This window comes from Symphalangus syndactylus, chromosome 1 (assembly GCF_028878055.3).
Source record: "Symphalangus syndactylus isolate Jambi chromosome 1, NHGRI_mSymSyn1-v2.1_pri, whole genome shotgun sequence".
Taxonomy (NCBI): Eukaryota; Metazoa; Chordata; class Mammalia; order Primates; family Hylobatidae; genus Symphalangus; species Symphalangus syndactylus.
In genome coordinates, this window is record NC_072423.2 from 159,023,068 (window position 1) to 159,040,127 (window position 17,060).

Consider the following 17,060-nt stretch of genomic DNA (forward strand, 5'->3'; position numbering starts at 1 on the left):
CTTCCAACATTCTCTAGCATCCTTCCAACATACATTATACACACATCCTTCCAACATTCTTCAGCATCCTTCCAACATTCTTCAGCATCCTTCCAACATACATTATACACACATCCTTCCAACATACATTATACACACATCCTTCCAACATTCTCCAGCATCCTTCCAACATACATTATACACATATCTTTCCAACATTCTCTAGAATCCTTCCAACATTCTTCAGCATCCTTCCAATATACATTATACACACATCCTTCCAACATACATTATACACACATCCTTCCAACATATATTATACACACATCCTTCCAACATACATTATACACACATCCTTCCAACATATGTTATACACACATCCTTCCAACATATACATGGATCCTTCCAACATTCTCCAGCATCCTTTCAACATGCATTATGCATGCATCCTTCCAACATATGTTATACACCTATCCTTCCAACATACGTTATACATGCGTCCTTCCAACATATACATGCATCCTTCCAAGATTCTCCAGCATCCTTCCAACATACATTACACACACATCCTTCCAACATTCTCCAGCATCCTTCCAATGTACCTTATACACGCATCCTAAGAAATAGAGTCCCTGAAGGAAAACGCACCGCTTAGGCCATGTCATCTCTTCACCATGGAGCCAAAGTTCTCACCCCTCCAGTTGGGTTGAAAGTACTAAAGCAACTGTAAGAGGTCTCCGTTGCTAGGAGGAACACCTGACTATAAAACTTTAGACAGGTTCACTTTGCCCCAGAAAACAGCGACTCGTCATGAAAGGATGTTTGTGAAGAAGTCACTCCTCAAATGAGGATTCCAGCTCCACGCAGGAATGGGCAGGCGTCTGGGACTATTTTAACTGCATGATGCCTTGAGTTCCATCAGAAACTCGACAGCCCGAGTCCAGCAGCAAGTGGGCCTGCCTTCAGCCCAAACATGGTGGCGCATCCAGGACACCATGCCCAAGGCCTGCTCTGCTTGGTGATCCTTTTTATAGCCCGCTAACCAAAAAAAAGGTGCTAAGGATGAAAGCCCCCGCAAGGACACCAGTCATAGCAAAAGATGGTGCTGGATTCAAGCCAGAGGCAGCTGCAAAAATCCAGACACCTGAGACATCCACTGTTCCCTGACTCGCTCCACCTTCCTGTGTGTCTCGGCTTCAATGCTCACACCAGGTAGGTTGCAAACCAAAGGGCTGTGAAAGGCCAATCAGGGGTCACCAAAGCAAGAAAAGGGAAGAATGCTTAGAAGTAAAGACAGGCATAAATGTGTTTTAGGTTTTTATTTAAAGGCTTAAAAGCCACATATGCATTCACGTTTGTGCCTTCATGAAAAGGATGGTCTCCTTGGTCACATTCTCCTCCACCAACAAATACAGTTTTCTGAGAACAAGCAGCTAAACAAGACCATATGGGAAAGTAACCAATGGAATTCCCTCTGACGCTTCACGGCATTGCCTAAAATCACCACAAATAATCAAAATCACAAGAGAAAATGATAGTATATTTATCTTTCACAAGCAGCCATGTTTAATTCAGAAACATGACCTGTATAAAGTTAATGGAGTATAAAGCATTTCTAAAATAAGCAAAAACCAAACGTGAAAAAAGTGATGATTCATCCCAAAGTTAATCTTCTTTCTAATTGTGGTCAAGCACCCATAACGCAGAATCCACCATGGTGATGCTGCCTCAGCGCCCAGTTTGGAGCATTCACTGCATTCTCACGGCCGGGCAGCCGTCCCCACCCTCCATCTGCAGAACTCATTTCGTCTTCCAAAACGGAAACTTGGTGCCCGTTCCGAAGTTAATCTCCTTAATGAGAAAATGTGAAAACTCCTCCACAAAGCCATTAAGGTAGAAGAAAATTACAGTCGCCCTTACAAGGACCTTTATATGCCACTGAAATGCAAAAGCAATCACCAAGAACCTCCACCGTGTTGAGGTCTGAAGACATATCCAAACAAGATCTCCTAAATCATGAAGCAGCTTTGGACATACTGGACCAAATTCTTTGCTAAAAGCTAGAATTCTCCCCATCTTTCCATCCTGAATGGACTTACACTTTTAAGAGTTATAATCTCAACCAACTCCTCTCTCTTCTCTGGAGCCACTCCTTCCCTTATCCACATCGAATATTAAAGCCTATGGTCTTCCACAGCTGAAATGACAGTGAAACATTCTATAATATAAAAGTAATTTTGAGGAAATTGCCCAGCTAATGTCCTCTGCATTGAGGCCCCAGTGGAAGGCAGCTCTTTTGGTTCTACAGATTGATTACTTAGAGTCTCATGAAAAGTAAATAAAACATCTCCAGTTGGCAATGTTTTCCAAATTAACTTAAAACCACTTACAGAACAAATTGTTAAAAAAAAAAAAGACAAGGAAAATTCATTTCCATACTTAAGACCCACTGAGATGCCCACAGTACAGCAGTTAACTTTTAACTTATCTTATTGTTATTCCTGATGTTTCTTAGAATCAGAGTAATGATTCACCTGAATCAGGAAAATAAATTTCTTTTAAAAAATTGTGTGATGCTGACTTTGATGGACACAGTTGCAAAAATCTTTGTTTTTGCACATGTGACTTTTTCATATATTTTTACTCATAACCAAGACTTCCAGAAAATAAAAAGAGGCTCAAAAATATCTGACACACTCAACAAGCTTCCCTATAAGCAGATAAGCTCAAACTCGTAGCTGAGAAACACTTGACTGGGTAAAAGAAAACAAAATAGGGACAGTTCTGTCTTCTGAAGAAGAGTTCTATCAGTAATGTCATCCATCCGTGCTCATAATTAATAAAGATTGTATTTTTCTCAACACACCTGGCATTTTACTCTGGAATGTATAATACAGACAATGTTGGCTACTGAGATACCATCATTCTTAGTGGTGAGTCAACAGCAAATCCCAACAAATTAAATTCTTCTAACTACCATAGAAGAGTCTTTGTAATTACCTTGTTATAGCTAGAAAACAAGTAAGAAAAAGTTAGCAAACCTCTGTTTCATACCCAACTAAAATATCCTGGGACACAAATACATACTTGACAGCATATGATTGCTTTTAGAAATCAATCTGCTCGCCGAGCCCCTCACATGAAAGAGGCACCTTCTCTATACTTTCCTCAGGACTTGCAATTTCTTTGATAAAAATCAATCAGAAACCTTGCAGAAGGATAAAAAAATGCAGATCCATATCCACAGGATAACAAGCCCTGATTGATTCTTTTTTCCCCTTAATTGTATGATAACAAAGTTTTTTTTAGACCTTCTTTTTCTCTGTCATGTTTCCTTAAAAGTCAAGCAAAACACTTCCTCACAATCACCGGCCACACACGCCTGTCCTGCCATGAGAAATTACACAGAGATGCATCTCCCACTTCAAAACATTCATGCCTGTGTTTTATTCACTGAGACCTTGAGGGTTTTGAGAACATAACATCTAGCCAATTCCTACCCTGATCACAAAGAAAGGCCTTGACTGCAAACAGACTCCAAATACATTTCACTCTAGCCAATAAGAATGGTGATTTTCTTTAATAAATAAGTATAATTAGCAAAAGAAACAACTTTGAAACCAACAAATTCTGGTTTATAAGACAACCAGTTTCCCTTAAAAACCCAAGACAACAATCATCTATTAATCTATTTCCTCTGTCAAATAAAAACAGATCTCTGGGCTCAGCTCATAACTCACCACAGAACTAAATATCCTATTTTCACGTCTTACAGTTAGTTAATATGCAATCTTGCACTAAAATCCCACAAAACAAAAATGCACAAAATATCTAAATTAGGTAATCACATTTCTCAATTTTGCCACTGATATGAAACATACAATCTCAAATCAGAATAATGAAATGTATTTACCTGTATTCCTGTCTGGTAAGATACAGCAATGCTTCTGCAGAATGCCAGGCAAAACCTGTTTTAAAACAAATAAATAAAATACATGTGTTATCATTCGGGTGGAGGAAGGCATCTCATTAACTGTTGCGAGTGTTTCTTCTAATACGGTCGTTCGACATTGCACAAAGTCAGAGCGCCCAGAAAGGCCTAACAAATTAAACGGTACAGAAAAATCTTGATGACACACATTTTTCATTGAAAAGGTTAATCAGGTGAGTGTGATTATCATCTATGCCGTTTCTGGAATGGGAATGCAGCCGGGTTTAATGGATGCCCCTAATGGGCCATCAGGGTCTTGAAAGCTGTACTCCAGGGGCTCCCACAATAAGGTAAATGGACCCACCAATTTTTGTGATGGCTTTTACAATATTAGGTGCAATTAGAGCCTCGAAATGGAGGGCTGTTGGAACATTGTGTTGGGTCTTCTAGAGTCTGAGCTTCCATCAAGGGTGAATCACAAAGAAAAATGTGGAAGTAAGGGCTATATTTACATTCATACTTCAGTAGTAAAATGTGAAGAAAATATCTTATTTGGTAAGTGAAGGAGAGGTGAAAATAACAGAGAATGGCTTTCCCAAGATTCAGCAACATAAAACAAACTGCAAAGCACAGACTCGGCTAACATGCAGCTGAAGAGATGTCTGTGGGAAAGGTGTGATTATCTTTCTAAACTCAATTAGAGGAAAAGCTGAACTTTCATCCTAAATACTCCACATGACGAACTTGCAGCCATTCCTCAGCCCTCCATGAAGACAGCATCTACAAGTCTCTGCTTATTACCTGTTCTAGGGCAATTTACTCAGGAGAGAGGGTGAATAGAGGCTGCTGCAAAGAAACACCAGTCATACGTTTGCCCTCGATCGACTTTCAGTCTGGCTGAGTATACAGCAGGCTGTCATAAATGCAATGGATGAAAACACAAGACATGATCTGGAATAACCACTCCCTTCTCCTCCATCCCCCCACCCCACCAATTCTTCTAGGTTGAAAATAGAACAATTCTCTCCCAAATATAATCCATTGCAAACAAGACAGTATTACCAACTTTCAACTCTGTGCAAATCAACAGACAGAAAATAAAACAATAATGAGTTTTAGTACCTAGCAAATGCTGTGCAAAATGTGGAATTAAAAGTTCAATCACATGCTTCTCACGTGCACAGAGCTGACTGTGGCTGAGGCAGAGAACAAACCCTGGTGAGACAGTTGGGGCAGGGAGGCGCTAAGCCTTGTGATAACCACGGGATCAGGTGTTAGCCCCGTGCCGTGTGGAAGCTGCCGGTATTTTTCTCAGTGCAGCCTGAGCCTGTGGGGTCGTATCTGACACTGTTTCCCTGATGAGCTCCTGGCCCCCATGCCCAACAGTGCAAGAACACGGACACACACTCAAGTCCTGGGTTCAACGCCTTCGAGGGCTCCTTGCAGATCTGCCCTCTGTCTCATTCCACAGCCACGCCCATTCACTCGCCTTTTCCAGCACTTTCCAAAGGGCCTCAGGGATCAAGGCCAGGCCTCAGAACCCGCCCCCTCAGGAGGCATTCAGTGATCCACCAGGTCAGAAAAGGCTACTGCCTCCACACCCCACGTGGAGATCAGAGACACACGTTTCTCCGCCACATCCTTCCCTAAACTCAGTTGCCCACAGACTACTTTTCTGTGCCGACTTCCCATTAACTGCCAGAGGGGAAACGCTGACCTAGTCAGCTGCAGACGCCACCTAAGGGATCTCTTCCCTCACAGTCTCCTCCTGGCTGAAATCGCGAGCTGCTCCTGCTGGGTGCTGCTCCTAAGGAGAAGCTGCCCACAGGGGAGCCCCACGCATGCCCACAGTGGAACTCAGGGCCCTGCCCCGGCATCCCCAGCACCGACAGTTAGCTCCAGACTAACGCGAGCACAGGTGACCCCATTCCACAGACATGTCTTGAAGACGCGGGAAAAAAGTCTCAATCAATCACATCACAGCACGGGACTCCATCACCATCGCTGCCCTTTCACAGTCTCAGCCACATCTCCATCCAGATGAAAAACACGCGCAGTGGCGACAGCATTGGAGAGGGCCGCAAGAGGTCATGACACGTGCGTGTGAGGTCAGTAGGACACGTGTTTGGGGGCAGGAGGGTGGGGCTGGCACCCCAAGCTGTGGTCTGCCGCAGCAGGACCAGCCCAGGATGTCACCTCCATGGGAGCCAGGGCCCCCCTCAAATGCCGCAGCTCCACTGACTGCCCCTCCAAACCCTGGATTCTGACATGCACAGAACCAGGGCGCTGAGGTGCTGACGGGAGGCCCACATCCTGCCTCTGGGTCTCCTTTAGGGTCAGGGACGGACAGGGCCCTCGCTCCACAGCACTGCAAACCTCAAACCTCATCCCTGGACTCAGGCGATCAGACCTCACGCATGACACAATTGCATCTGCCAGGGCCTGTTTTATGCCGTCTCTGTTTGATTTGAAAAAGGGCTGTGGGGGAGGAAATCGCTTGAGAGTCACCAGTTCAGACGCATGACGTGTCAGCCATATGATGAATGATCCCACGAGCCAGTCATGGGGTTCCCGGGGCAGCTGTGCACCGTCCATTCTCACATAGCCAAGTACGCCCGACCCGTGGGGTCCTTCCAGCCTCTCACTCTCCCCAGGAGACAGCCCCCAGCAGCTCCGACCAGCAGGGCCACTCACTGCACCCTGGGATCTCGTCGGATGATCCCACAAACACAGTGCCCACCCTGCGGCTCCCACAGAGCTTTCCTTGAACCTGCCACGTAGCTCTTTTTACTTGAGGATCCAAGACAAATCACCCTTCCAGGGTAGAATCCACTTGTGACTTCCCTAAAGGCAGACAATCTGTGTTCGAAAAAGGCGCTCATCCCTAACGTTGAGAGCGTCCTCCCTGCCACAGTCACAGGCAGGATACTGCATTAAATCCAGACCAGCCTCGGCCTCTGGAAGGCTGAGCACACGTAGCTTCCCTCGCCGGCTCTGGCTGGAGCAGGAAGGCAGGACCATAATAGGTTTCTTTCTTCCTCTCTGAAGGATTTACGGAAGGCCTGAGAGGAGAATGAAATTATCTTTATTGCCCAAAGGCACTTTTAAAAGTTCAATTCCACACAACCTGCCTGTTCTACAGCAGCATTTAGCAGCTGAGAAAGATCAGGAGGTGTGAGTTCTGCCTGCCAGGGGTGCCAGGGCCACAAAATATACTCAGCAGTCACCCTGAGGTGTCTGTCCACACCTGCCCAGCTGCGAGCACTGACACGTGTTCCTGAAATACTGATTTCTAACCCCTCTGTGGCATCAGCCTAGGCAGGGCCCTCCTTGTCTGAGGAAAGTAGAATCACAGAGTGTGCAGAGGGAGCACCCCCAGGTCAGTGGCCGCACGTCCACTGGGGCCGTCACATGCAGCCATGTAATTTTTCTGAGACAGAGTCTTGTTCAGTCGCCCAGGCCGGACGCGATCCCGGCTCACTGCAACCTCTACCTCCTGGGTTCAAGTGATTCTCCTGCCTCAGCCTCCCTAGTCGCTGGGATTATAGGCGCCTGCCACCATGCCTGGCTAATTTTTATATTTTTAGTAGAGATGGGGTTTTGCCACGTTGGCCAGGCTGGTCTCGAACACCTGACCTCAAGCAATCCACCCACCTCGGCCTCCCAAAGTGCTGGGATTACAGGCGTGAGCCATCACGCCTGGCCAGTGATGTAATTTTAATTAATGAAAATCAGTTAAAACCTGAAATCTGGATGCCCGGTCACACTGTCCACACACCACATGCTCACAGGCTATGTGTGGCCAGTGGCCTCGTCATATGCTGCAGATGTCAGATACGTGACCAATTTTCAGATGAAGAAACTCAGCCCCAGCCAGCTCCGGACATCCCACCAGCATCCTCTTTCTCCACTTGGGGCCTGGACCACGTGTGTCCCCTGCATCCAGAGGCCCAGGCCCGGCCACGCCTCTTCCTCACCCTCCCTGATGCCTCCAGTGCAGCTCCATCCTCCAGGGAAACAGAGGGTCCCTGATGAATGAGAGTCTGAGCTGGGGAAGTGTTCCTGTGGAACGTATCAGTCTCCTGAAGCTGCGTAACAAGAACTGTAAATCAGGTGACTGCATAACAAGCACCGTAAATCAGAAATGTGCTGACTTGGTTTCCCCGAAGACTCTATTTCCAAATAAGGTTATGTCTGGAGGTACTGGGTTCCATCACACACCTTTTGGGAGACACGATTCAGCCATAACATCACCAGGGATGCGGGAGGGAGGGCTTAGCATCCTCCCTGGCTGTGCCAGGCACCAAGTCACTAAGCTCTCGGTCTCGGTGGCCCCATGTACAGAGTGGGGGAATAACACTTATAAGAAGCAGGGGTCCAGCAGTAGAAACAAGCTGCCTGGAAATGACGTCCTATGGGAAGTAATCTGACACTGGCAGCTGCTGTATTCTGAGATGGTGATTATCGTCACTAGCTCTACACAAGCCACAGCCACAAAACACACAGGCCTGTTGTGGCTGATTTTATGGACACGGCCTTGCACCTGTATTGAGCTGACATCACAGCCTTCAAAGGTACTGCCAGGGGGGCTCTACAGTTATTTCTGCCGCCCCTCCCTGCTCTCGAACTGATGTTTGAACCAGCGGACGCGACGCCTACACTTCGCTTATCCTACAGCCAAACCCAGCTATTCCCCAACCTGCTGAGTAGCTTCATAAAACACCCTTGTTTGTAATCTTTGGCCCCAACCAACCTGTGACTGCCTCCAGAAATCAAAGGATAAAAACGTCCTGACATTAACAAGATTAAACAGCATGGAGGCGACAAGATAACTCACAGGGACTCTGATGGCCGCGTGGGATCCCTCGCCTGGGGCTCCACAACACTGGTCTCAAACTACCCGCCCACCCGCACACTTTCCACCCCCACCCCCGGCCCCCGCCCACCCACAAACTTTCCACCCCCAATCCCCCGCTCCCGCTCACCCACACACTTTCCAGCCCCGCCACGCCCCTGCCCACCTGCACACTCTCCACACCCCCATCCCCCCAGCCCCGACCCACCCACACTTTCCACCCCCCACCCCTGACCACCATCCAGCGCACACTTTCCACTGCCCCCTCCCCCCCAGCCCTCGCCCACCCACACTTTCCACCCCCCACCCCCCTTCCCCAGCCCCCGCCCACCCGCACACGTTCCACCCCCCAACCCCCTCCCCGACCCCACTCACACACTTTTGCGCCCCACCCCCAGCCCCCGCCCACCCGCACACTTTCCACCCCCCACCCCTGGCATCCTTCTCCTGCCGCCAGCCCTCTTCTTCCATCCCAGCCCGGCTGTTTCCTCGTGGTTCTCGGCTCCCCAAGGCCGCGGGGGCTGTATCTCAGTCACCCTCACGCAGGGCACCCAGCGCCTCTGTGACTCACGCCAGGCTCCCTGGGCTCAAACGTTGCACACACCTGGATCCTCCACTCTCCACCAGCACGAAATGCACACCGTGACTCCTTCCTTGAACCCTCCAGTTGCCCTTGGAGCGCCCACCCACCCCCTGCGCCTGCCAATGCAAGACCAAGTCTCCCCTCACAAATTAAAACACAGTCCCAGAGCAGATGTCTGCTCTGTGCCAGGTACAGTGGGGGCTCAGCGAGGACTCCTATCCGGTAGGAATGATCAGAGCCACAGAGAAATAAATGAACATGGCTGGGCACCTGAGGTGGGGACCGGCCGGGCTTGGGTCTGTGCCTGGGCACTGTCCCCCGTCTGCTGGCCTCAGCCTCAGTCCAGCCTGTGTCTTGCTTCTGGGGCAACATTCCTGACCAATCCCTCTGCGGTGGACCCACCAGGGCTCCTTGGTTCCGATGACCATGGGTTGGAATCCCCCTGGGTTCCCCTGACCACAGAACCTCACAGGTGGGGTCCAGTGGGGGCTGCACGGCTCCCACGCTGCCCTCCAGCCAGTTTCCTCCCTGCCCACCCCCAAGGCTCCCAAATGAGCCACAGACGTCCAGGAAAGCCCTGGAAATCTCATGCCCAGCCTGCAAATGGGAGCAACAATGTCACAGGGCAAGTATTAAACGGCTCGCAACAAACGAGATGCTTGTTGATGAACCTGGAAGGGGTCAAGTTCAAGCGTCAGGAGAACGACGCTGCCACGGCAATGGGGAAGCCCCGTGCTGCCATCGAGGCTGTTCTTGCTGGATCTCCGTCTCCGCTGATGAAACGGTTTCAACTTCCGGTCCAAACCCTCCCTGTACAACATGACTCCACATGCTACCTACGGCTCTCCTCTAAACCCCCACCCCGCATTTCTCAAGCCCTCGGAATACACGTCTCACCGTGACAATTTAACACTTCGCTCCTCTCTGGATGTTCTGCCTGCACGCCCGCCTCTGCCCCTCACACTCAAGGGTCAATCCTCTCTACCAAAGAAGAAGTGTTTCCACACTTGCTTTGTTTCTTAGCAGATAAACACTTTACTTTTTATTAATAAAGAGATTCACGTGTTCACTTTCTTTGGAAGAAATTCAAATAATATAGAAATAGATTGGTTTGTGCAGTGGAGGACTGCATTGCTGTTTAATCCTTTGGACCTGCTTTTTGTTTGAGACAGGGTCTTGCTCTGTTGCCCAAGCTGGAGTGCAATGGTGTGATCACAGCTCACTGCAGCCTCAACCTCCTGGGCTCAGCTCAAGCAATCCTCCTACATCAGCCTCCTGAGTAGCTGGGACTGCAGGCACACAACATCATGCCAAGGTAATTAAAAATAATTTTTTTAAAGAGATGGGGTCTTTACCGGCTGGTCACAAACTCTTGGCCTCATGCAATCTTCCTGCCTCAGACTCCTAAAGTGCTGGGATTTCAGGCATGAGCCACCACACCCAACCTATACCAACTTGTCTTTTAAAACTATATATATAGTTTTGACAATAAAAACTCATATCCTTCCACTTTTGGAAGTTCAAAATACTTCTTCTCTGTTCTCTTCTCCTGGAACTTCTATTATTCAGCTGTCGGACCTACGGAGCCCATTTTCTTTTAACATCTCACTTCTGTTTTCTGTTTCTCTGTTTTTGTTCTACTTCCTGGGAAATTCTCTCGCCTTCACATTCCAATCCTTTAGTGAATATCTCAGCTTCTGCCTTCCTGCTGTTAACCTCCCCGACGTTTCTCTCCACGAATGCTCCTTTCAGGCTGCAGCCGCCTCCTGGTGATGGATTTAACGCCAGCTCCTCCCTTCCAGTTTAAATGTAGCCTCATAAACATGGGATGGGGCAGGAGCCATCCATGGGTGCTGAACTGGGGGAAATTCTGATGGGGAACAAGGTATCATGTGGTTTAAAACTATTCCCCACACACTGCTTATTTGCTGCAAGGGGAGACAAAGAATAGTAATCATATGCCGGCAAGACCACCAGCTCCAAGGTGTGACCAAAACGAACACCAGGAGTGGGGGGATGTGGGCCTCGGGGCTCCAGGAGCGACATCGTGAAGAGGAGGGCGCCCACCATCCACCCAGGAGCGATGCCGTGAAGAAGAGGGCGCCCACCGTCCACCCGGGAGTGATGCCGTGAAGAGGAGGGCGCCCACCGTCCACCCGGGAGCGACGCCGTGAAGAGGAGGGCGCCCACCGTCCACCCAGTGCCCTCTGTCCTCCTTTCTTTTTACAACTTTTACATGTGAAGTTATTTCCAAACACAAAGGTCTTAAAGACGTGTTCTGCTTTCTCTTCTGTCACCCATCCTCTGTGTCTTCTGCATTCTGGGATGGTGATTCTCACTGTTCCTGTCGGCCTCGGGAGGGAGGGTACATGTCCCATGGGGCGTCCGACAGTCTCACCCTCTGCAGTTCACATAAAAATAAGTGATGTGTCCGTGAAACACGTGCAGTTACACCATGCCATTGAATGTGCTTCTCCAGCCACATGAGCCCGAGACGTGATTACACGCTTTAGAGTGTCAAGAACATTAATACGTACTCAATTAATTCTTTCCAGCTAATTCAACCTAGAATAAACTGCCTTAGGTTTGTTTCTAGCACATGTGGCATTACAAGCTTGCTTTGAGATGAGACGTACAGCATTTTAATTTTTGTGATGCCAGGACTTAATGATTTCCATATTTGTTTGATAATGTCTTCTATCTCTGGCCTCCTTTCTGTGGTATTAAAAATAATTAAGAGATGAGGTGCCTGCCACCACACACACACAGCCAGAGAGGCCGGGACCAGAACTCCCCACTGCCTCTCGCAGCCCAGTCATGTACCCCGTGTTACACCCGTGCCTCTGCACGCAGGGCCGATACCCTGGGTCTTAACAGCTCTAAGGAGTCATACTCACCACTGAGGCCCTTGTCAGCAGCATGGCCCAGGGAAGGCAGGTGCAGGCATCAGACAGGCTGCTCGGGGGACATCTCAGCTCTGCCGCCACGGGAAGGCCATCTTTGGCCAACGGCTAGCAGGCTGTGCTGCACCTTCCGTGTCCAGGCAAAACCACAGCTCGTAGGGCAGCTGAGGACTGAAGAAGTCCCATGAGGAAGGCACTGTGTGAGCAGGTTGGACAGAGGAACCATCCAGGGGCTGGACATGTCGCGTCAGCAGCGTGAAGACATCAGGCTACTGTTTTGCTGGATCTCACCAGCACTGGGATGAGCTGCAATCAGTCAACAGTTGTAATCCATGAGTCAGAGGTCTTCACACGTCCACTGATGTCAGAACCACCTGGAGGGCTTGTTAAACACCTTCTGCTGGGCCCACCCAGGAGTTCCGGGGCGGGGCCCGAGAGTCCGTTTGTATGTCAAGCTCCCAGGCACTGCTGGTGCTGCTGGTGCAAGAAATATTCTCTGATGTGCAGAGCTCAGCCTCCAGTGAACAGGGAGATCCACTCCGTTAACCCCCTTCAAAGCTGCCGCTGAAACCCCATTTTACAAGGGAGAGTGACCAAGGCAAAAACTCACAAGCACCAGAAGAACGGACTCCGCGAGCACAAAGCAACAGCTTCCACGTGTTTTGTGAGATAAAGAGCAGATGGAGGGCCTTCTTAGAGCTGGGAATGCAGGACCAGAGGTCCCCACAGAGGCATCTGAGTGAGGACTCCAGCAATGAGCTGCAGGGGCTGGACGCACATGCGCTCCCAAAAGGCAGGTGCCTGAAAATCCACATCCAAACCTGCCGCTTCTCCAGGCCCCTTCGCTGCACACAGCACCCCAACCTCGTCTCCGTGACTACAGAAATGGATGAGAGGGGACCAGAGGCCACACGGGCTTTGAACGTGTGCCCTGCGGATGAAGCGTCTCAGTAAGTGCAAGGCTCGCACGCCAGTGCTGCCCCGGCCAATGACTGCCTTCCAGGGACCACGCCAGGATGCACTTCAGCCCGAGGAGACGCGTGTGCTTTGTAAGAGATTTGGGGAGTGAAGTCGCCCCAAGTCCTCTTGGGTGAAGTCGCCAGGCCTCACCTAAGCAGGAGGCTACAGCCCTGGCCACAGTGGGTTAAGTCATGGGATAAACATTTGCAAAGCAAACACCATGGGGAGCACTTCCGCCCCCACACAGGTCACAGACAAGAACAGCCCACAGGCGCTGACTGAGCGCTTTCCTGCTGCACGGTTTACCCCGCATTTGTACGGGTATCGTAGACCTGACACATGTTTTTACAAAAATTTATATTCATTCATTCATTCATTTTCCAACCCACTTACTGCAGATCAGGGTCACACGTGGCGGGAGCCCATCCCAGCAGCTCAGGGTGCCAGGCAGGAACCAGGCCTGGATGGACGTCACCGCAGGCACTGAGACAGGGACCGAGGGAACACAGCAACTCGCCGCACGTGCAGGGCTTTGGGATGTGGGAGGAAACCTGGTCCCCAGAGAAACTCACACAGCCCTGGGGGAAGGAGCCAACCCCACACGGACAGCACCCCAGCTGGGATCAATGTTTTCCTCATCAGTGTCATAACGAAACGCCATTGAACAGAAAAGCGTTATTCACGCATCTGCGGTGCTCACTTCTGGCTCACCCGAAACTCAGGATGCAGCCCGGTGAGCCCGTGGGGAGGGAGAGGGGCGGGAGGAGAGTGGCCGCCGGGGCAGGGACGGGGCAGCAGAGAGAACGGAGGATGCAGGGGGTGCCGGGTCATGTGAGCGAGACGCAGCCCTTCATGCTCGCACACACCACCGTGACTCCTCGGCTTCTTACCGGGCGCCCATGTTTATTAGATGAGATTAAAACGGACTCACGTAAAACAACATCCAGCTAGTCTGCACAACAATTTTTACAACTGTGAGGAAGCAGCGCTGAAATGTCCTTAAGAAAAAATGTAAAATGACCGTGAAATTCATTTGGAGTTGAAGTCCTCCCAGGCGTTCCTACAGCTTTCCCATTACAATGTAGATACATCCGCACACTCGTGGTGTTCACCCTCTTATTTAAAACATGCGTCCAGCAAACCCAGACAAGCGCAAGCAGGGTTCGGAGAAAGAACGGACCCTCAACACAGCCTGGCAGGACCAGGGTCGCTTGGTGACAAACACCTGCCAAATAGGGGGTTGAGGGCGAGTCCACGCTCATGTTTTACATGAGATTCCAGCATCTCCATGAAACGTCAGCATTTGTCACAGTGAACAGAGACCTGCTGCTGAACCCCCACTCCAAGCGCAGGAAGGGGGCTCCGATTCCACCCCATTGAGGGGGTTTCCTCCGATGCTTCTCCCTTGCGCCACCAACTCTGCTGGCACTGAGGCAAAAACAGTCATTCACAGCCTGTTACAGATGTAAAACATGGGGCGACTTCACCCCTGAAATCTCTTACAAAGCACACGCATCTCCTCGGGCTGAAGTACCATCCGTGAAGACTCTCCAAACCACAGAGAATTCATCAATTCATCAAGATACACCACTTGTCTTAGTCAGCTGGGGCTGATAAAACAAAAGCCATAGACCCGGGGGCTCATAAATGAACAGCAGAATTCATGTCTCACAGTCCTGGAGGCTGCAAGTTCAGGGTGGAGGTGACGGCAGTGTCTGGTGAGGACCCACTTCCTGGCTCCGATGGTGCCTTCCTGCCATGCCCTCCCATACAGGATAGTACTTGGTCTCTTCCTCTTCCTACAAGGGCACGAATACCAACATGGGGGCCCCACCCTCGTGAATACATCTCGCCCTTCTCGCCCCCCAGGGCCCCACCCTCCAAGCACCATCCCACTGGGGACCAAGCCTTCAACACAGGAATTTGGGGGGACACGTTCAGTCCATGGCACCACTTAGATGTCGGATGAGTACCTCCAAATTAGTGTGACTTCCCCAAATACGTCATCTCCCCACCACCCAGCCCCCCCGCCCTGGTGTCACCCCATCCCAGCAGCTCAGGGTGCTAGGTGGAACTGGCAATGGTACCACCATTCCACTCCCCAGCCAGGTCCTGCACAAAACCCCACATCCTCTCCTCCAAACCTGCATCCTGTCCACTATCCCCATCCAAAAACCCTGAGTATTGACACCTCTCACCACTGCCCCACACCGACCTGGCCAGCAACCATCCTCCCGCAGCCTGACTGGTCCAGCATCCTCCTGTCCCATAATCCTCCTTCACACCAACACCGAAAGTGTTCTCGTAAACCTGGTAAACTCCAAGTCACACTGCATCATTCTGCTGAAAACCCTCCGCGATGGCCCCAAACATTTTGTCCTTAAAGGGCCTGAAGGCCCCATGCAATGTGGCTCGAGCTACGACTCCCAGCCTCCTCCCAAGCTCTGGCTACACAAACCCTTCCTGCTCCTCATCAGCGCCAAGCGTGTGGTCTCAGAAGGGGGGACAGGCAGTGTCCAGAGGCCAGTAGCCCCCTGCTCCCCAGAAACAGAGGTGGAGAGAGCTGCAGTGTCTCAGAAGAGGGGTGGGTGGTGACGTCCAGAGGCCGATGCCCCCCTGCTCCCCAGAAACAGAGGTGGAAAGAGCTGCTGTGTCTCAGCCCAGGGGGGCCTGCAGATAAAACAACGCTGTGACTGCAACAGCTATTACATTATACACATCCATAATTTTAACAGTTTTATTTTTAGTTGACAAATAATGACTGTGTATATTTATGGAGTCTGATATGATGTTTCCATCCTGCATACATTGTGGAATGACCAAATTGAGCTAATTAGCATATCCATCACCTCAAGGATTTAAAATTTCTTTGTGGTGAGAACATTTTAAATCCCCTCTTCTGGCTGTTTTGAAATATGCAGCTCTGTGTTATTATTAACCGCAGTCACCACACCGTGCAGCCTCCAGAGCCCACCAGCCCACCCACCTGACTCCCCACACCCACCCCAGCCCTGCCAGCCACCACCCCACTCCCCCACCCTGCCCTGCCAGCCACCACTCCACTCTTCCCATGCCACCCCTGCCATCCGCCACTCCACTGCCCCCACCGCACCCCTGCCAGCCGCCACTCCACTCTCCCCACCCCGCCCCTGCCATCCGCCACTCCACTACCCTCACCCCACCCTTGCCAGCCGCTACCCCATGCCAGTCACCACTCTGCTCTCCCCACCCCACCCTTGCCAGCTGCTACCCCTGCCAGTCACCACTCTGCTCTCCCCACCCCACCCCTGCCAGCCACCACTCTGCTCTCCCCACCCCACCCCTGCCAGTCACCACTCTGCTCTCCCCACCACACCCCTGCTCCACCTCCATACATTTGCCTTGTCATAGATTCCCACGTGAGTGAGATCAGCTGTGCTTGTCTTTCTGCGCCTGGCTTATTTGTCATGGTGTCCCCCAGCTCCATCCATGTTTCCACAGATGACAGGATTTCATTCTTTTTTAAGGCTAAATAGTATTCCATTGTGTACATGCCACATTCTCTTCACCCACCCATCACTCCTGGGCACGCAGGCAGATTCAGCATCTTGGCTGCTGTGAATGCACCAGAGGGGAGGGCAGCCCTGTCCCTGTCACACCAGTCTCTGTAACACGGAGATGTCTCGACAGTGCTGGAGTGACAACCTCCAAGTCGAAGGACTGGAAGCCACAAAGACCACTCATTCCGTGTCCATCTCAGGCTGCAGGGAGGCTGCTCTGGGGGCATCTCCCACCCAAGGGCTCAGCTGACTGAGCCTCCAACAGCAGAAACATCACAGTGGCCATGAGAGAGGGAGACGCACACTGCTT

General features: G+C 50.5%; 1 protein-coding gene across 3 annotated transcripts in view; it reads right to left on the reverse strand.

The window, feature by feature from the left end:
- DLGAP2 (DLG associated protein 2) overlaps nucleotides 1-17,060 on the reverse strand; it is a 926,579-nt gene that overhangs the window by 734,537 nt on the left and 174,982 nt on the right. For all 3 annotated transcript variants that reach the window (XM_055289522.2, XM_055289532.2, XM_063638236.1), the window contains one exon: nucleotides 3,893-3,947. In XM_055289522.2, the coding sequence (XP_055145497.1) occupies nucleotides 3,893-3,947 (55 nt within the window). The remainder of the gene's footprint in view (nucleotides 1-3,892; nucleotides 3,948-17,060) is intronic.